This window comes from Gobius niger, assembly GCF_951799975.1.
Source record: "Gobius niger genome assembly, chromosome: 22".
Classification (NCBI taxonomy): Eukaryota; Metazoa; Chordata; class Actinopteri; order Gobiiformes; family Gobiidae; genus Gobius; species Gobius niger.
The window spans coordinates 18,703,907-18,724,847 of NC_136873.1; the positions used below are offsets into that span (position 1 = coordinate 18,703,907).

The 20,941-nt window shown below is 47.6% G+C and overlaps 1 protein-coding gene across 1 annotated transcript in view; it reads right to left on the reverse strand.

Annotated features, from left to right (window-relative positions):
- Positions 1-1,500: 1,500 nt before the first annotated feature.
- The window catches only part of LOC306981247 (collagen alpha-6(VI) chain-like), a gene marked incomplete at both ends in the record, with an annotated part of 79,137 nt that continues 59,696 nt past the window's right edge, over positions 1,501-20,941 (reverse strand). Inside the window, 14 exons of the mRNA XM_079580807.1 lie at positions 1,501-1,673; positions 5,279-5,439; positions 6,161-6,227; positions 9,823-10,114; positions 12,633-12,997; positions 13,269-13,549; positions 16,676-16,976; positions 18,183-18,219; positions 18,312-18,344; positions 18,916-18,978; positions 19,066-19,128; positions 19,486-19,521; positions 20,469-20,519; positions 20,595-20,657. Of these exons, the coding sequence (XP_079436933.1) occupies positions 1,501-1,673; positions 5,279-5,439; positions 6,161-6,227; positions 9,823-10,114; positions 12,633-12,997; positions 13,269-13,549; positions 16,676-16,976; positions 18,183-18,219; positions 18,312-18,344; positions 18,916-18,978; positions 19,066-19,128; positions 19,486-19,521; positions 20,469-20,519; positions 20,595-20,657 (1,986 nt within the window). The remainder of the gene's footprint in view (positions 1,674-5,278; positions 5,440-6,160; positions 6,228-9,822; positions 10,115-12,632; positions 12,998-13,268; positions 13,550-16,675; positions 16,977-18,182; positions 18,220-18,311; positions 18,345-18,915; positions 18,979-19,065; positions 19,129-19,485; positions 19,522-20,468; positions 20,520-20,594; positions 20,658-20,941) is intronic.

The following is a 20,941-nucleotide window of genomic DNA, read 5'->3' on the forward strand; positions in this document are numbered from 1 at the left end:
GGAGAGTGAAGGTGCAGAGTGAGGAGCGTAAAGGTGCAGAGTGTGGAGCGTAAAGGTGCAGAGTGAGGAGAGCGAAGGTGCAGAGTGAGGAGAGCGAAGGTGCAGAGTGTGGAGAGCGAAGGCGCAGAGTGAGGAGCGTAAAGGTGCAGAGTGAGGAGCGTGAAGGTGCAGAGTGTGGAGGGTGAAGGTGCAGAGTGTGGAGAGTGAAGGTGCAGAGTGTGGAGAGTGAAGGTGCAGAGTGTGGAGAGTGAAGGTGCAGAGTGAGGAGAGTGAAGGTGCAGAGTGAGGAGAGTGAAGGTGCAGAGTGAGGAGCGTAAAGGTGCAGAGTTAGGAGAGTGAATGTGCAGAGTGAGGAGAGTAAAGGTGCAGAGTGAGGAGAGTGAAAGTGCAGAGTGAGGAGAGTGAAGGTGCAGAATGTTTAGAGTAAAGGTGCAGAGTGAGGAGAGTGAAGGTGCAGAATGTTTAGAGTAAAGGTGCAGAGTGAGGAGAGCGAAGGTGCAGAGTGTGGAGAGTGAAGGTGCAGAGTGAGGAGAGTGAAAGTGCAGAGTGAGGAGAGTGAAGGTGCAGAATGTTTAGAGTAAAGGTGCAGAGTGAGGAGAGTGAAGGTGCAGAATGTTTAGAGTAAAGGTGCAGAGTGAGGAGAGTGAAGGTGCAGAGTGAGGAGAGTGAAGGTGCAGAGAGTGGAGAGCGAAGGTGCAGAGTGTGGAGAGTGAAAGTGCAGAGTGAGGAGAGTGAAGGTGCAGAATGTTTAGAGTAAAGGTGCAGAGTGAGGAGAGTGAAGGTGCAGAATGTTTAGAGTAAAGGTGCAGAGTGAGGAGAGTGAAGGTGCAGAGTGAGGAGAGTGAAGGTGCAGAGAGTGGAGAGCGAAGGTGCAGAGTGTGGAGAGTGAAGGTGCAGAGTGAGGAGAGTGAAGGTGCAGAGTGAGGAGAGTGAAGGTGCAGAGAGTGGAGAGTGAAGGTGCAGAGTGAGGAGAGTGAAGGTGCAGAGTGAGGAGAGTGAAGGTGCAGAGTGAGGAGAGTGAAGGTGCAGAGTGAGGAGAGTGAAGGTGCAGAGTGAGGAGAGTGAAGGTGCAGAGTGTGGAGAGTGAAGGTGCAGAGTGTGGATAGTTATAAGAGGAATAAGAGAGAAACAAGAGAAAAACACAGTTTGAGAGTTTTTTATAGAACTTTATTCACAAACTCCGCTCACCTGAGTCCCCCATAAAAACATCATGAACAACTTAACTGTAAAAAAGTGACGTCTTTAATAACTGATGATCTAACGTGAGGAGGCGGAGCTTAGCACCATGTTTAACACATTACCCTTTAGCTCCACACAAACAGAAGTGTTTACGGTAGTTACAGGACGGTGGCGCTGGAGAGTCACACCTTTTATTGTACAAAAGTTCAAAAGACACACGGTTAAGTTTGGATCAACTCAAGTCCATCTGAACCAAAAGATGTGAGCAACTCCTGAGGGCCCCCCCGGCGGGTGAGGGGGCCCTTGAGGAGGTCTTTAGGTCTATCGCGCGACCACGCACCGCGCCTCGCATTCCTGCTGCGTGGCGAAGCGGTTGGCATTTCCGCCGCAGCCGCCGAACCAGAAACGTGAGCACTTGCTCTGCGCCACGTTGAAGAACCACATCATGGAGTAGTCAGCGCAGGAGCCTGGGTCCATAGGCAGCGAGCAGGCGGCTGTGGAGAGACGGGGGGGCAGGGGGGAGGAGCACAGACAATCAGTGTTCACTTTATTTATAATATGATATCATTAAAAAGCATTAAACTAGATTCAACGTGGTATGAAACCCGTGCACAGACTATGGCTCACGTTTTTACAGCATAGGACACATTGTGGGGGGGGGGGGGGGGGGGGGGGGGGCACATGCTGACTGTGTTGTCATGTTCAAAGCGTGATATCAGTGCGACACATAGAACATGGATATTCACTCTTTTTCTAACTTCCAGTATATAAAGAAGCAGTTTGGCTCCAGTTTGTGCGTAAGAACCTTTGTAAATGCAGTTTGAAGCTCATGGCCAGCACACCTGACATTCAAAAATAATGATCTACGTCCTGGGCGGGTCAGGCTTGACTTTTTGGGCCCGATCTAAGATCTAGTTCAGAGGACCGCAGAGTTCTAGTTGATTGGTAGACCGATACAAATTGGGCATGTCGGCCGGTTCCAGACCATTGATGGCCTTGAACACAAACATCAGGACCCTAAGCTCCATCCTGAACCGAATGGGGAGCCAGTGGAGCCAGTGGAGCGAGCGGAGGACTGGGCTGATGTGCGAGCGTTTGGAGGTGTTGGAGACGAGATCTGCTGCTGCGTTTTGTACCAGTTGAAGCCGATTGTGGAGTGGTTGGTTAAGTGTAGAGGGCATTACTACTATTTATTTATTTATTTATTAGTTTATTTGACCGGGACAGTACACATTAAAGGAGAGGGGGGGGGGGGGGGATTTATGCAAAATTGACTTTTTCAAGCTTTACATGTCATTCCCTCATTAAAAACATGCCTGAAGTGTATTCTTGAGTAATCTGTAAAAACTCTGATGGCGGCCATTTTAGGGATAGGTTTGCCTGAGTCCTCCTAGGAACGCCCCCACCTCCTGGAGACGCCTCCGAGCTTTCGTCACCAGCCGAGTAACCAACCACTGCTCCTCAGCAGAACCCCCTCCCCACAGATGCCACAGACAGCGTGTGGAGGGGGCGTGTCGGAAAGGCTCAGAGGTTCTTAAAGAGACAGAGGCCTATTTCAAGACATTCACTACAGCCATTTTGAGAGAGACATTTTATACAAGGCAGTTATTCTAATTTACTGCATTTACAGACCAACAGAAGGTTTGTCATCATTGTAGTGTGATATAGACTGGTGCTGTGTGACTGAAAAAAGCATAATACCCCCTCTTTAATTAACATTTCTGTCAGAGATTATGTCAGATGACCTCCCGTGTTTGGGATTGTGTCAGATGAAGATAAACTTGAGATAAACTTCTGATACACCTACAAGCCCCGCCTCCCCCGCTCGCTGAATGGCAGGTAGAGGGTCAACCAATGTAACGCGGCCACTGAGATCAAGCCCAGACTTAAATGTAGGGAAATTATAATTGACCGCAGTTTACGGATGGCTAAGGCCAGGCTAGCCTTAACCAGATGCGGCGCAAAAGTAGGTCACCCTCTTCCGGCGGGCCAAATATGGGCACCCCTGTCTTAGCTTTTAAATGAGGGGCACACTGACAAACAGGGTGTAAGCGCTACTCAATACACTTTGGGGAATGGCTAACCTTAAGATGTTTGATAACAGGCTACCAATTAGTTATGCTTAGTTATTCTTAGTAATGGTTGGTTACAGATAGTTAACCATTAGTTATGGTTAGTTACATATAGTTAATGATTAGTTACGGATTGTTAACCGTTAGTCATGCTTAGTTTAGTTAGGCCATAGGTAGTTACCGATAGTTAACAGTATGCTTAGTTTTAGTTAGTCATGGGTAGTTATTGGCATTAGTTATGAGGGCATGGTTAGCGTTTCCATCACAGCGTCAGAATCAAAAGGAGGCACTTGCAGCGATGGCGGAGTCAAAGCACTCCACCCCCAAAACCCCCAAGTCTATGGCATATAATGAGCAGCACGCTGCCAGATACACACAGGTCATACATGTAACTACAGGAAACAAATGACATGAATCCACAGGGAACATGACACAACAGGCATCAGTCAGAGACGAGGCAACCGGAGAAAGACAAGACTCCCACTGGCCCAGACTCATGTGAACCCTAAGGCCAGCGCTCACTGTTTATGAAGCGTTCATGTAGTGATGGACCGTTTGTAGAAACTGGACCAGATCAGAATCGCTTGGACAGTAAGACCATTCATCAATTTGTTTTTGCTGCACAAATAAACGAGTGAAACGATGGAAAACATTTTCATGACTTTTAACAATAGGTTTTTTTTGTGAGTCAGCGAGAATTCCAAAGCTAACAGGCGAGAATTATTTTCGTCTAACCGCACATGTAGTGTGGTTGTTATATCACTGGGATATCACTCCGCTGCCACCGCTGATTCAGATAAACACTTCATTAGAATCATGTTAGCTCAACGAGTGCTTGACAGTAACGAATAAGATGGATTTTGTTTTTAACTTCAACATTTTTGGCCAAAACAAAACTTTTGATGAATGGGAAGAAGAGAATCAAGCAGGCAAGTGTTTGAACATTAAATAAATAGGACGATGCCCAGCAATGCCACATACTACTGTAGCTGTGTTTATTTCCGAGAAAAGTGCAGGGATTGTCCTACTGTGTTGTGATTCTGTGCTGATGTTGTTTTGTTTCCTGACAGATCCTTGCTGTGGCGAGAGAATGGCTCACTCTGAGACAGTGTAAGACCGGCTAAAAACCCACATAAAATAGTCCCTGTAGTTTGGCATATTTAGCCAGTTTAATAAATGAAAAAAATGTGTTAAAAAATGTAAATTTTTTGGGACCTTGGTATGAGCGGATTAAACAACTCGGAGGCGTGTATGAGACAGGCGTGCATGTGCGTCTAATGCCAGCCTCCTCATTGTTCAATCCTTACATATATGTGGGTATTTGTAATTTACATGTAATATAATTTACTATATTTATATTCATAACTGTGTATTGTTAAGCCCTGATGAGGTTTTTGTAATGATTGGATAACTCCAGACAAAGTGTTGAATGAGCTGGTTTAAATTGGCCTCTGTGTATTTAGAGGCATGGTCAGGGGGCGGTTAGCAGGGCTGGACGGGCAGAAAAAAAATCAGTCATATAGACACTGATTTATGTTCTTTCCAGTAAGTGAGCGTCAGGATTGATCCCACAAACTTGTGGTTATGAGCTCCGCACTCCACCTACGGAGCCAAACTAGCGGAACATTGCTCCACTGCTGCACGTAGATGTGTACATACTTTTTTTTTTGTATGACAGTCAGGCCGGCGGCCAGCCCAAATATGGGCATCGGCCCACTGGGAAATGCCCGCTACGCCAGATGGCCAGTCCAGCACTGGTGGTTAGGTGAGGACAGGAGTGGTTGTCTGGTCAGGAAGAATAGGTTGAGGCGTGACCAGCTTCTCATTGCAGAGGCATTACAACCATGTGCTTTGCTGTGCGCCGGCCTAAAGGGTCCTGTCAGGAGGCTGTTGTGCATGTTTTAGGTTGATGGGGTAAACTGGAAAAGACCACCCCACTCAGAGAGAACCCGCAAACTCCTGAGGCCCCTGATGAAGCAGGAACGGAGCCTAAAGCCTTATTTCAGGCGTATTCAGATGTTTCTTACCATGATGTTCTGTGGTTACAAAGGTCTGATCGTCTCCTCTGGTCCAGGTCTGGACAATGTCCACCTGACCCCCCTGGGACCCCCCACTCAGCGACTGCCTGGGGCCCGTCTGCTCCTGGAAATGCTCCTCGTCCTCCTCCTCCTCAGAGAGCGACCCCTGGCTGTGGAGGAGAGAATTACACCTTTATTGATGTTTCAGTCGGGTTTCAGTGATATTTTGGTGATGTTTCAGTCATGTTTGATGTTTTGGTGATGCTTGGTGATGTTTCAGTCATGTTTCAGTCATGTTTGATGTTTTGGTGATGCTTGGTGATGTTTCAGTCATGTTTCAGTCATGTTTGATGTTTTGGTGATGCTTGGTGATGTTTCAGTCATGTTTCAGTCATGTTTGATGTTTTGGTGATGCTTGGTGATGTTTCAGTCATGCTTCAGTCATGTTACTGTCATGTTTTTGTCACGTTTCAGTTATGTTTCTGTCATGTTTTGGTCATGTTACTGTTTTGGTCATGTTACTGATTCTATCATGTTTCGGTCATGTTTTGGTTATGTTTCAATCATGTTTCATGCTTCAGTCTTGTTGCTGTCATGTTTCTGTCTTGTTACTGTCATGTTTCAGCCATGATTCTGTAATGTTTTGGTCATGTTTTGGTCATGTTTCAGTCATGTTTCGGTCATATTTCAGTCATGTTTCTGTCATGTTACGGTCATGTTTCAGTCATGTTTTGGCCATGGTCGATCATGTTTCGGTCATGTTTTGGTGAAGTTTCAGTCATGTTTCTGTGATGTTTAGGTAGTTTTAGCAATGTTTTGGTCATGTTCTATCATGTTTCCATCATATTTCAGTCAGGTTTCTGTCATGTTTCAGCAGTGTTGAGGACTTACCCGCTCTGCCCCAGAAACTGTCCACAGCTCCTCTGGACCGACACAGGAGGATATGAGTTCACTCGCACTGAAACAAGAATATATAAATACATTTTACATGGTATCAGGTGGTTATGTTATGAATAAATTCATAATGTAAATTTGTAGAGTCACTTTGAGAAGTTAACTCAGTTTCTTATATTTTAATATTCACAAATTGTATTGTATTCAATAAGTAGTGCAATTTCCAAGCTTTCCTCAAACACCAGTTTTCAATTCATGTTGATAGGTGTAACTTGCAAAAAAGGACATGTGATTGTACATGATTAAAAGTAATTAAACATTCCATAACTTGAAGGGAAAGATCTTAAATAGTTAAAATGTAAAGTGAAATTCATGTTTTAAAATTAAGTGTATATAAAAATCCAACAAAAATGGTTAAAGGGTTAAAAAATACGTTGATAAATATCTGCTAAAACCTGGTCTTTACTTGCCTTTAAAACCTAAAGTACTTACAGTAGGGGAAAAAAGTATTTGGTCAGTTTCCCATAGACTTTCTATTGGATTTTGGCCAAACCTTTTTTTTCCCAGTTTAAAGTCTTTAACATTCAATAAAACATCGCCTACTTCACTGACTTATGGAAAAGAATGCACCTTTATGTTGTAACCCTTAACACATTGAGGGCCAACAATCCAGACCATTTTCCAGGATATTTGTAGCACCACAGCATATTCTATGTTATAGCTATGGACACATGCTGTGGCTCGTTTGAAAGCTGAGACTCTAAGCTCTCCCCGTAGGTGAAAACAGTTTAATTCTACGTGCCTCGGTTCCTGAAAAATCCAAAGCTAAACAGAGGGTAGTTTGGATCAAGATCACAGATTTTTTTCTAGATTCGGAGATAACAGGGGTTTTATGCAACACTCTCCTTTCGGATTAACTCCGCTCTCCAACTCTATCCTCTGTGGACGGACAACGTTATGGGAAGAAGCAAATGCCTAATTATCTCCGTTTCAAGTCAATTTTCAACGACGACATTGTTGACATGTTAGAAACACCGCCTGTTATCAATCACTTTTTATTTAAACAGCCTGGTTCTCGGATTGAAGACTTTTACAGGATGTTTCTCAGCCGTCCTTGGACCGATTTTGACCATTTAAAAACTGTTTAGATCTTTCCATGTGAAGCCGCTCTGCTTTGTCAAACGCGCTCCAGAGAGCGAGAGAGAAGTGTCGGGTTTACAGCTGTTTACTACGCAACACCGCGCCCCCTCAGACTAACACCACGTGCCCTCAGACTAACACCACGCCCCCTCAGACTAACACCACGCCCCCTTAGACTAACACCACGACCCTCAGATTAACACCACGCCCCCTCAGACTAACACCACGCCCCCTTAGACTAACGCCAAGCCCCCTTAGACTAACACCACGACCCTCAAATTAACACCACGCCCCCTCAGACTAACACCACGCCCCCTTAGACTAACGCCAAGCCCCCTTAGACTAAAAACCCCCCCGCAATAATCAATATATGAAATGTCTAGATCATGACTTTTCACAAGTTTTTGATCGTCATTTATTTCACTTCTGCTCATCACAGAGCAACCAACATCACACATAAGTATTAGTGTCTAGTTTCGTTTTTGGCACTCAATGCGCTAACAATGTGAGTTAAAAGATAAGTGCACTTTTCAACACCTGAAATTTGTCATGTATTTGAGGGAACCCAACCTCAAATGTGGGGTTTGTGTCTCACTAACAAGTGCTAACTGCTGTGCCACCGAGCCACTGGGGTTTGTTTTTTAAGGTTATGGTTCGGTTCTCTGAAGGCCTTAGGTAGAGTTAATGTTTGGGTTATTGTTCGGGTTCTTACTGTTGAGCACCTGGTGACATTAGGGTTAGTGTTAGGGCTTAAGAAGAAGAACTTTATTTATAAGTAAGTAGCGTGCAGCGAAATAGTGTTCAGGGGTCCTGAGCTGCTGCAGCTGAGCCTCGCTGCCACTGTGTGTCAACCTGATCCGCATGACCTTGGAGGTCAGGGAAACTGTAATACATGGAAGAAACCTGGCTGGCTGTCCTCTGATCCTAGGGTTTGGTGTTATGGCTTAGGGGTTGGGTGTTATGGCTTAGGGGCTAGGTGCTATGGCTTAGGGGTTAGGTGTATTGCATAGGGGCTAGGTGTTTTGGCTTAGAGGTTGGGTGTATTGCATAGGGGTTAGGTGTTATGGCTTAGGGGTTAGGTGTTATGGCTTAGGGGCTAGGTGCTATGGCTTAGGGGTTAGGTGTATTGCATAGGGGCTAGGTGTTTTGGCTTAGAGGTTGGGTGTATTGCATAGGGGTTAGGTGTTATGGCTTAGGGGTTAGGTGTTATGGCTTAGGGGTTAGGTGTTATGGCTTAGGGGTTAGGTGTTATGGCTTAGGGGTTAGGTGTTATGGCTTAGGGGTTGGGTGTTATGGCTTAGGGGTTGGGTGTTATGGCTTAGGGGTTGGGTGTTATGGCTTAGGGGTTGGGTGTTATGGCTTAGGGGTTAGGTGTATTGCATGGGGTTAGGTGTTATGGCTTAGGGGTTAGGTGTTATGGCTTAGGGGTTAGGTGTTATGGCTTAGGGGTTAGGTGTTATGGCTTAGGGGTTGGGTGTTATGGCTTAGGGGTTGGGTGTTATGGCTTAGGGGTTGGGTGTTATGGCTTAGGGGTTGGGTGTTATGGCTTAGGGGTTAGGTGTATTGCATGGGGTTAGGTGTTATGGCTTAGGGGTTAGGTGTTATGGCTTAGGGGTTAGGTGTTATGGCTTAGGGGTTAGGTGTTATGGCTTAGGGGTTAGGTGTTATGGGTTAGGGGTTATGGCTTAGGGGTTAGGTGTTATGGCTTAGAGGTTGGGTGTATTGCATAGGGGTTAGGTGTTATGGCTTAGGGGTTGGGTGTTATGGCTTAGGGGTTAGGTGTTATGGCTTAGGGGTTAGGTGTTATGGCTTAGGGGTTAGGTGTTATGGCTTAGGGGTTAGGTGTTATGGCTTAGGGGTTAGGTGTTATGGCTTAGGGGTTAGGTGTTATGGCTTAGGGGTTAGGTGTTATGGGTTAGGTGTTATGGCTTAGGGGTTAGGTGTTATGGCTTAGAGGTTGGGTGTATTGCATAGGGGTTAGGTGTTATGGCTTAGGGGTTAGGTGTTATGGCTTAGGGGTTAGGTGTTATGGCTTAGGGGCTGGGTGTTATGGCTTAGGGGCTGGGCGTTGTGGCTTAGGGGCTGGGTGTTATGGCTTAGGGGTTGGGTGTTATGGCTTAGGGGTTGGCTGTTATGGCTTAGGGGTTGGGTGTTATGGCTTAGGGGCTAGGTGTTATGGCTTAGGGGTTGGGTGTATTGCATAGGGGTTAGGTGTTATGGCTTAGAGGTTGGGTGTATTGCATAGGGGCTAGGTGGGGTGTTATGGGTTAGGTGTTATGGCTTAGGGGTTAGGTGTTATGGCTTAGGGGTTAGGTGTTATGGCTTAGGGGCTAGGTGTTATGGCTTAGGGGCTAGGTGTTATGGCTTAGGGGCTAGGTGTTATGGCTTAGGGGCTAGGTGTTATGGCTTAGGGGTTGGGTGTATTGCATAGGGGTTAGGTGTTATGGCTTAGAGGTTGGGTGTATTGCATAGGGGCTAGGTGTTATGGCTTAGTGTTGGGGTTATTGTTTGCTTCTTACTGTTGAGCGCTGACAGCAGCATGCGCAGGAACCTGGTGGCGTACTCCCGCTGGCCGCTCTGGAGCTGGTCCAGTTGGATGAGGTGCTGGTCCACAGGAGGACTGGCCATCCTTTCCAACAGCGAGCGGTTAAACCCGGAGCCCACCGTCACCACGGCCACCAGCACGCCCTCACACAAGGCCTGCTGGGAAACGGACTCCAGCTGTGCCTGATCCTTCGCCGATATCGAACGGGTCCCCAACACGCAGAGGAGCGCCTTCCTGCGTTGAGGAGTGCCTGCGTCCAGGAGCACCTAAAACACACGGACATTATAGATGGAAGCAACACATGGAAACTTTTGCTGAGCCCTTTGGATGAAACAAGAGTTAAAAATGACATTGGTGTGTCTCTGAGGATAAAACATTCTGCTCCAGCGTCAGAACCACAGGAAAATGGCTATACTTGCTCATGGATTTATCACCTCACTGTCAGAAGACGGTTGTTGGGCATATGGCTCTCCCTGGTGGCTGTGTATTATGACGTCTTTAAACGGTAAATGTATGCAGATTTATTACACGTGCTCAGCGTTAGGCCTAATGAATGATTCTCTGGGTTTGAATGCACATTAACGTTTGCATTAGCAGCAGGAGGTTAGCCGCTGAATGAACTATGTACCATCTGCTCTAGGGATGGGTGGATCGATATCATAAATGGCTACTTCTTAGCAATGGATGCCATGTAAAAAGTATCAATACTCATTTGCATATAGAAATAAGATGTGGCAGTAATGTTAAAGACAAAAGGATGATTTACTTGCTGAGCCCCCTCGTGTTCACTCTGTTGACCCATGACTGCACTCCAAAGTACGACTCAAACCTCTTCATCAAGTTTGCAGACGACACAACAGTGGTGGGCTTCATCAGCAACAAACTACAGGAGTGAGTGAGCAGTCTGGCCATGTGGTGCACACAGAACAATCTCTCTCTAAATGTGGAGAAGACAGAAGAGATTGTTGTGGACTTTTGAAGAGCATCCTGACCAGCTCCATCACTGTGTGGTTCTTCTACAGAGAGACTATAGAGAGCATCCTGACCAGCTCCATCACTGTGTGGTTCTTCTACAGAGGGACTATAGAGAGCATCCTGACCAGCTCCATCACTGTGTGGTTCTTCTACTATAGAGAGCATCCTGACCAGCTCCATTACTGTGTGGTTCTTCTACAGAGGGACTATAGAGAGCATCCTGACCAGCTCCATTACTGTGTGGTTCTTCTACAGAGGGACTATAGAGGGCATCCTGACCAGCTCCATTACTGTGTGGTTCTTCTACAGAGGGACTATAGAGAGCCTCCTGACCAGCTCCATCACTGTGTGGCTCTTCTACAGAGGGACTATAGAGAGCATCCTGACCAGCTCCATCACTGTGTGGCTCTTCTACAGAGGGACTATAGAGAGCCTCCTGACCAGCTCCATCACTGTGTGGTTCTTCTACAGAGGGACTATAGAGAGCATCCTGACCAGCTCCATCACTGTGTGGCTCTTCTACAGAGGGACTATAGAGAGCACCCTGACCAGCTCCATCACTGTGTGGTTCTTCTTCTCTTGAATCTTGAATCTTGTTCTGCACCAAAATGCTACACAGCAGCAAAGTATTGGTCTGTGCTGTCCTTGTCATCCAAGTTTAGGTTCTGTTTATCATTAAAGTATTGATTTTATATTTTTTATGTATTTTGTTTTACATTGGCATAGTTTAAATAACCAGTTAAAGCAACATCATTTGAATTTGCATGATAATATATAAACATTTTTTTTTTTTAGAAATAGGCATTAGATGATATGTGTGCCCCATCGTGGAATCCAGTTGGCTGACTCAGTTTCCCACAAATCGAGAAAGAAGAGGATTTTTTAATTGCTGATTTTCGCTTTTTTGCAGTATTGGTATATTTAAAAACATGAATTCTCAGGCTGAAAAGTGTTGTTTTATTGGAGAAAGAGCGATGATGCCCTGGCTGTAAGCATGCACAGCGCCCTGCTGACCATTACGTTTCCGGGGGCCAACTCGCCTTCAGAGCGTGCTATAAGACAGAAGGATGGCCATACATTGAAAATAACTGAGATGGACTGGATTTTAACACAATAGTGAACGAGATTGCTGAGCAGAAGGCACACAAAGGTTACTTCAGACGGTGAGTGAAAGTTTGTTTTTTTCTGCTTGTGGCGGCTGTGCCATCGTGTCTGTTTGCTTTTTGATGAGGCCATTGTTGTGCTGTAAGCTAACGTGGTGTGGTCAGTTGGATTTGTTTGCCTTTTGTTTTTGGTCGCAAGCTGTGTGTGCAGGTCACAGATATTATAACGTAGTCTAATGTCTAATGACTGTGTGCGTTCTTCTTTCCCTCTGGTCAAATGTGTGTGTGTTGGGATAATGTTGCTAGTTGTCATTGTGTTGCTAGTTGCTGTAGAGGTAGGCTCTATGGGAAATGGATTCATGAGACATTTATTTATATATTACCTGTTTGCAAACCTTTGTTTTTTTTTTCTTGAATGCCACATTTTTGTTGCTTTTTGCCTTTTCTCCAGAGCCGGTATGGCTTATCTAAATGAGATGTAAATGAGCCCTATTGTCACTCCGAGCAGCAGAGAGAGGTGAGAACTGCCCAAAAGGATCTCCCCTGAAACATGCCCTCACCTGTCTGAGGGCATGGTTTGGGGTGTGTGTCTCACTTGTCTAAGAGCATGTCTCACCTGTCTGAGGGCATGGTTTGGGGTGTGTGTCTCACTTGTCTAAGAGCATGTCTCACCAGTCTGAGGGCGGGGTTTGAAGGCGTGTCTCACCTGTCTTAGGGCGTAGTCCAGTGTCTGTCCCAGGGAGGACGAGCCTCTATGCTGAGTGACCTTCCGGAGGTGCTCCTGCACCTGGTCTTGCTTCTGGTACTTCTTGAGTCCAAACTCTAGAGTGGGCGTGGCTCCGCTCATCTGCAGCAGTGCTACACGGACACCTCTCCCAGAGTTAGGCCTCTGAGGGGTGGGGCTCAACTTCACCTGCGAGACCACACCCTGTAGCAGCTCCTGGGCTCCGAGGAACTCATCCTGAGGAACTTCCCGCGAGCCGTCCAACACCAGTGTCAGATCCAGGTCAAAGGACAGTGGGGGGAGGGGAGAGGGGATAAATGAGCAGAGCGGGGAGGGGCTGCAGGGGTCTGAGGGGGAGAAGGGAGGATGAAAGAGAGAGAGGGGAGAGAGAGGAGAGGAAGAGAGAGGGGGAAGGATAGGGAAAGAGTGAGACAGGACTAAAACCCAAAGTAAAACAGCAGTAAACAGGAGCCGCTCGTTCTCGCAGAACTACGGTCCTGTAACCTACACAGATCTACGCCATAGAGGCAATGGTTTGAGTGTGGTTCTGTTTCTGTTTTAGTGTCTGCTTCTGTTTTTGGTTTGGTATCTGGTTCTGTTTCAGTGTCTGTTTCTTACCGTAGCAGACGGCGCAGCTCTGGATCTTCTTCAGATCCTCGTCTTCGTTCTGCAGCAGCGTGAACATGGAGTTCCCGGAGTCATCCACTTGCAGCGCCCGCTCCACCTCGGCCGCCGCCTTCAGCGACACTACGGCGGGCACCACGCCCAGCGCCCGCAGCTCCATGACGGCTGTGACCAGCAACGGCTGGTCCTGCGTCGCTCCGTTACACAGGAACAGCGCCACCTTCCGCACCATGGCGCCACTGCGGACACGCTTCAGGACGTTCAGCCCCACGAACCTGGATTGGGTCAAAGCAGGACAAATGTGTTTGCTGTTTCTAGCTATTCAATGTGAGAATGTAACAGGGAACAGAGGTGCAGCAAACTAACAGAAGAGCAGGACAAGGCTTTTGACGAGGAATCTGCAGAGATCGCCAAAGAAATTAAGCTCAAAAGGTCAACAGTGCCCCAAAACTGCCTCCACTTAGAAGTGAAAAGAGACTGCATTCATCAGGAAGTCGACGTCAAACAAAAACATTATCTGACTGATATCTGACCTGCTCCTACAAGAGGGCTTCAAAGATCAGTGTGAAGGGTTGGAAAATGAAATCAAGAATAATAAGGATGAAATCCAAAAATTGCAGGAAAAAATCCCCAAGACGATAATCAAAGTGATTGAGGGGGCCTTTCTGGAGATCTGGTCACGGAGCTGTGGGACGTAAAAGAAGACAAGAAAACAGAAAAGAAGGAAATGGAGAACTATCTGAAAATGGTAACTCTATGGTAACTGTGGACTTTCCCGAACTCCAAAATTGTATACTATTAACAGTATATTTTATTAAGCTGCCCCTTAGTGGCTGGAATGAGCATTCTGGTTATTCTTTAAAAGTTCATAACTCCGCACAGGAATTGGCAAAAGACAAAAAACATTTTTAAACTCCGTATAGTCCCTTTAAGGCACTAACTAATGCAAAGCTCTCACTACAGAAACAACCCAGACAATAAAGTTTGGGAAAAGGCATAAAAACAATTCCAAAATGTCATGTCCTCATTGTCCTCATGTCTTCAGTCCAAATGAAAAAATGATTATTGGAAGAGAAGAGGATATCAGTCTCAGCATACAGCGCCCTCTACTGTGGCTATTCAAATTACCTCGCGTGACAAATAGCGAATTAGCTCCGCGTACTGCCTATACGATTACATTAGGCCTGAGCCCTGCCAGGCCGCTCAGGCCTATTGCAATTAAACCAAACCATCAATGTCAGGCCCTGAGTAAACAGCGTGGAAACTATTCAAGCACAATTCAGTCAATGCTTTTCAAACTGTTCTACTCAATATCATTATCATCATTAACCCACCCAAGAATAAAAAAATATAAATAAATGGTGATAGTGACAACAATAATAACAACAGAATAAGATTTGTTCTCACTTAGAAACCCCTGAAGCTGATTTTGTAGATGATGATCCCATGTTGTGGTGCATTAAAAGACGAGATTTTATGAGCCCATTATGAGGGGGCCTCTCAACAGATTTATAGCGCGCCTATAGCCTAGTTCTCTTTTTGTAATTTTGAGCACTAGAAATGTGTTTCTGTGGGCATTAGCGCACTTGATGCGTGGGTTATGGGTTCCCCCGCGGTCCCGCAGGCAGTCCGCGGGTTGGGTCGGGTCATAAAATTCTCCTTGGATCGTGGGTCGGGTTGGTGCGGGTAAAAAAATCCCTGTCCGCGCCCGTACGTGCGTCCAGCCACGACTCATTCTGTCATCTTTACAGCAGGTTGACGTAAATATGTGGCGGATTGCCATAAAAAAGCAGCGTTTTGCTGCTTGTGATCCAGACAACACTTTTGTGGAGCTCAATGTCTACTATTTTCCACGGCATGTGCGTCGGTGTGCGAGTTATCTCTACGTCGGGTTTCGGGTGACATCGCCGAGTTCTAAGGGCCTATAATGGTACATAGAGGTGGAGTTGTTTTGTTTTTGAGGACATTTTTGGTCGTATACCCAGTGATTGGTGATAATGTCCATTATCGACATCACTATGGCCCAACAAACACATGACATGACATGACAGTGGGGAGCTTCAGGGGGCATGGCGTATCTAAATGAGATGTAAATGAGCCCTATTGTTGTTTTCAACAGCAGTGAGAGGTGAGAACTGCCCAAAACTTCAGAGGGGTTTTTCTGCCCTTTCGGCTTTCTGGAGCTGTTAAATTCAAATCGCCGCTACGTCTCCGAATGCCCAAAACCGACATGTGTCCCTGACTCCTGTGACTGGTCACTCATAGCCTGGCATCCAGACTAATCTCCGATGTTTATTAATTAATAAACAGGAGACTAGTCTGGTGACCCTGTCGTAGAAAAGCTACTGCTTGAGGCGGGACTAATGTGGGACAACCGAAGCGCAGAGCAGCCAATGAGAACATAGCGGATGTGACGACAGAAACAGCGACAAGAAAGTTGTCGTCATTGGGACATTAACAATGGCGCTCCTGCCACAGTTCAGTAAATGACTTCTGTCGTTTATGTCAGAAAAACTTAAGAATACAAGCATACCGAAGCATTACGTGAAGTGGTTGCTTGTGTTGAAAAACTACAAAACAAAGGCACAACAACGTGACGCCCATTCAGGGAGCTGCTCTGATTGGTCGGTAGGCTCCATATCGCTGCGTCACTTCCTTTGAAAGCGCGCAATTGAGTGTTGCCAGACCCTCTTCTGTAAAGAAGCGGAGTCTGGTTGGCGAGTCTAGCTCACTCATGCCCGGCTCTCTCGTACCTCTCGTACCTCATGCCCCGCTCCTCCATCCCTCATGCCCCGCCCTCTTGTACCTCATGCCCCGCTCTATCGTACCTCATGCCCCGCTCAATCATCCCTCATGCCCCGCCCTCTTGTACCTCATGCCCCGCTCTATCTTACCTCATGCCCCGCCCTCTTGTACCTCATGCCCCGCTCTATTGTACCTCATGCCCCGCTCTATCGTACCTCATGCCCCGCCCTCTTGTACCTCATGCCCCGCTCTATCGTACCTCATGCCCCGCTCTATCGTACCTCATGCCCCGCTCTATCGTACCTCATGCCCCGCCCTCTTGTACCTCATGCCCCGCCCTCTTGTCCCTCATGCCCCGCTCTCTTGTCCCTCATGCCCCGCCCTCTCGTACCTCATGCCCCGCCCTCTCGTACCTCATGCCCCGCTCCTCCATCCCTCATGCCCCGCTCCTCCATCCCTCATGCCCCGCCCTCTCGTACCTCATGGCCCGCTCCTCCATCCCTCATGGCCCGCCCTCTTGTACCTCATGCCCCGCTCTATCGTACCTCATGCCCCGCTCCTCCATCCCTCATGCCCCGCCCTCTCGTACCTCACGCCCCACTCGTCCATCCCTCATGCCCCGCTCTCCCGTAACCACATGCCCCGCCCTCTCGTACCTCATGGTGCTGCCCAGGTGCCTCTGGCTGGACGTGCTCTCCAGTGAGATGTTCCTGACGGCGTCCAGGAGCTGGGCCTTGCGCTTGTAGTCGTTGAAGCGGATCAGGTACTTGGTGCGGTCGCTGTAGCTGACCACTGAGACCCGGGCGCCGCGGGGACAGTTGGAGTCGGTGATGGACAGCGAGGACAGCAGGGACAGCGCTGCCGACCGCTGCCTCTCAAACGCCACGGGAGTCACGTCCTCCGACATGTCCAACACCAGCACCAGCTCTGTGGGCACCGCCGGGCACTCCACAGGGTCTGCGGTGAGAGGAGAACTGGGTCAGATGTGCGTCTGTACTGGGCAGTTTGGCTTTAGTAAAGTGTGGGTCAGATGTGCGTCTGTACTGGGCAGTTTGGCTTTAATAAAGCGTGGGTCAGATGTGCGTCTGTCCCGGGCAGTTCTGCTTTAGTAAAGTGTGGGTCAGATGTGCGTCTGTACTGGGCAGTTTGGCTTTAGTAAAGTGTGGGTCAGATGTGCGTCTGTACTGGGCAGTTTGGCTTTAGTAAAGTGTGGGTCAGATGTGCGTCTGTCCCGGGCAGTTCTGCTTTAGTAAAGTGTGGGTCAGATGTGCGTCTGTACTGGGCAGTTTGGCTTTAGTAAAGTGTGGGTCAGATGTGCGTCTGTACTGGGCAGTTTGGCTTTAGTAAAGTGTGGATCAGATGTGCGTCTGTACTGGGCAGTTCTGCTTTAGTAAAGTGTGGGTCAGATGTGCGTCTGTACTGGGCAGTTCCGCTTTAGTAAAGTGTGGGTCAGATGTGCGTCTGTACTGGGCAGTTCTGCTTTAGTAAAGTGTGGGTCAGATGTGCGTCTGTACTGGGCAGTTCTGCTTTAGTAAAGTGTGGGTCAGATGTGCGTCTGTACTGGGCAGTTCTGCTTTAGTAAAGTGTGGGTCAGATGTGCGTCTGTACTGGGCAGTTCTGCTTTAGTAAAGTGTGGGTCAGATGTGCGTCTGTACTGGGCAGTTCTGCTTTAGTAAAGTGTGGGTCAGATGTGCGTCTGTAATGGGCAGTTCTGCTTTAGTAAAGTGTGGGTCAGATGTGCGTCTGTAATGGGCAGTTCTGCTTTAGTAAAGTGTGGGTCAGATGTGCGTCTGTCCCGGGCAGTTCTGCTTTAGTAAAGTGTGGGTCAGATGTGCGTCTGTCCCGGGCAGTTCTTCAGTGAGTGACATGTGGGAGGTTCAGTCGAGACGTACCAAGGGAACAGGCTGTAAACACAAGAACAAAACCCAAACGGAGGTCAGTGCTAAGAGAAATATCTTCAACATCTCAAACATAGAGGCGTGCATGGATCGTGTCTAGCAAATATAAAAAGTTTGGAAGATACAAAATGTGTAAAACACAGAAATAATTTAAATGCAGAAAAAGTGTAAGATTTGGGGAAAAATAGGGACAAACTGAGGGAAATTGGGATAATGGGGCAACAAATAGGGAAATCTCCATCGTCCGTCCGCGGCTCAGACTCACCGCAGTTGTTGCGGATGTAGCGCACCAGCTCACACTCCTGCACAGAGGCACAGTCATAATTAGAGATCGCTAGAATAATAAAGTGTTAGAATAATAAAGTCATTAGCACGGTCTATGGGAGAGACTCACGTTCATACGCTCTCCGGCTGCACCTGGAGGACCCTGAACACATCACAAACAGGGGGCATTAGAGAGGGCGGGAAAATCTGACTCACGCACACAAACAAACAGAGCACCCCTGCAGGTCAGGAGCAGCACTGCACATGCACAGAGTCGTCTGGACTAGGTTGTTTGGAGGACACTTCACTTTGATGGTAAATGCTTTTCCTCCTTTATCAGGCCCAAAGCGTTTTACATCAAGAAACAAACTCACCCTCGCGCTCTCATTCACACTCCGGTGTACGCAGACACTGGAGGCAAGATGGGTGAATCCGCTCTACCACCTGCACCACTGTGGATCTTCAGAAGCTTCTTCTCGCTCCTGGCGATCAGTGTCAGACTAATGTTTATATACAGTGCCTCTCAAAAGTACTATGGTTGTAAATATGACAAAATGTGCAAAAGTTCAAGGTGTATTAGTACTTTCAAGAGGCACTGCACACTCCCCTTCCTGAGGGGTGGAGTCAGAGCTGATATAGCCCCGCCCCCTCCACTGTCTGACCGCACAAGTGAGAGGAAGCTTCTGAAGGTCAGTCCAGTCTGTGGAAAACCCCTGGACGACAGAGAGCCTCACCTTGTGTCCAGTGTATCCCGGTTCTCCAGGAACTCCAGGTCTGCCCTGAGAACCCGCGTTTCCCTGTGGACCGAGAGAGACCAGAGTGAGACTGGGTCTAAATCGGATGTCAACCAGGTCTAAACCAGGTCTGACCCGGGTGTGACTCACCCCTCGGCCGTGGTTTCCTCTGCGTCCCGGGAGCCCCTTTGGCCCCTTCAGACCACCCTCTCCCTAAACGACACAAACACCTTTCATCAGGATTCAACTCAAACAAACAAAAGCAAAATAAGCGATAAATCCGTCGCCGTCACAAAAACTACTTGAGTAAAGTCCAGGTCCTCAAAGACTCTACTGTACATTTACTCTGGGCTCCTCCTCCGCTTGGCCCCGGGATCATCCTCCGTGCGGCCCCTTGGCTCCTGGAGTTTAATCAATGAAATTGAAACAGTTGCTCTGTTTATTCTTCCTCAGAATCCGGCCCTAGACCGGCCCCGTGTTCTCTCCTAAATATTTATTTAACAACACTCTCCAACCACCTCTTTTCTCACAGAAAAAGTAAAACGTGGAAGACTTTGATCCTGAACTCACCATGAGGCCGGGGTGTCCGGGGAAGCCCTGGTCGCCCTGAGACAGAGACACGAGTGTTACTTTGAACATGTGCAGGATGTACTGCAGTACAGACTCGAGCACAGACTGTAGTACTGTACTACAGACGCAGAGTACTGAGGACAGAGGCTCCAGTATCTACTGTAGTACATCCTGTAGTACTGAGCACAGACATACTGCAGTACAGGCTGAGGACAAAGGCTGTAGTACATCCTGTAGTACTGGGGACAGACATACTGTGGTATAGGCTGAGGACAAAGGTGGTAGTACATCCTGTAGTACTGAGGACAGACATACTGTAGTACAGGCTGAGGACAAAGGCTGTAGTACATCCTGTAGTACTGAGGAGAGACATACTGCAGTACAGACTGAGGACAAAGGCTGTAGTACTGAGGACAGACATACTGCAGTACAGGCTGAGGACAAAGGCTGTAGTACTGAGGACAGACATACTGCAGTACAGGCTGAGGACAAAGGCTGTAGTACATCCTGTAGTACTGAGGACAGACATACTGCAGTACGGGCGGAATACAAAGGCTATAGTACATCCTGTAGTACTGAGGACTGACATACTGCAGTACAGGCTGAGGACAAAGGCTGTAGTACATCCTGTAGTACTGAGGACTGACATACTGCAGTACAGGCTGAGGACAAAGGCTGTAATACATCCTGTAGTACTGAGGACTGACATACTGCAGTACAGGCTGAGGACAAAGGCTGTAGTACATCCTGTAGTACTGAGGACAGACATACTGCAGTACAGGCTGAAGACAAAGGCTGTAGTACATCCTGTTGTACTGAGGACTGACATACTGCAGTACAGGCTGAGGACAAAGGCTGTAATACATCCTGTAGTACTGAGGACAGACATACTGCAGTACAGGCTGAGGACAAAGGCTGTAGTACATCCTGCAGTACTGAGGACAGACATACTGCAGTACAGACGGAGGACAAAGGCCTTGTACCTTCTTGCCCTTGGGTCCCGGGGTCCCGTACCCATTTTGTCCGTCCTGACCCTGTAACAGACACAGACTCAGAAGGCGTTGCAGTTATGTGTAAATTAAAGACTCTGACCCTCATGGGGGACTCACCGGCTGCCCTTGTGGGCCCTGACCTCCAGGGACGCCCTGCACTCCTGGCTCTCCGGGCTGACCCTGCACACAGAGGGTCAGAGACAGTGAGGAGAGCTTCTCATAACAGGATTATCCTGTAAACCTCCAGCAGAGACGGCAGAAGCTGTCTCTGCTAGAAATAAAATCAACATTTAAGACACTTTTGTAAATAATAAAATCTAACAGAATGAGTTTATCTGAAGCCGTTTTAGATCCTAAACTTTGGATGTCACTGCTTTGACACATCATTAGGACAAGATGCAATATGGAGCAGTTTTTAACTATGAAAGCGAACCGTGATTGACCAAAAGCACCACAAATTCCAA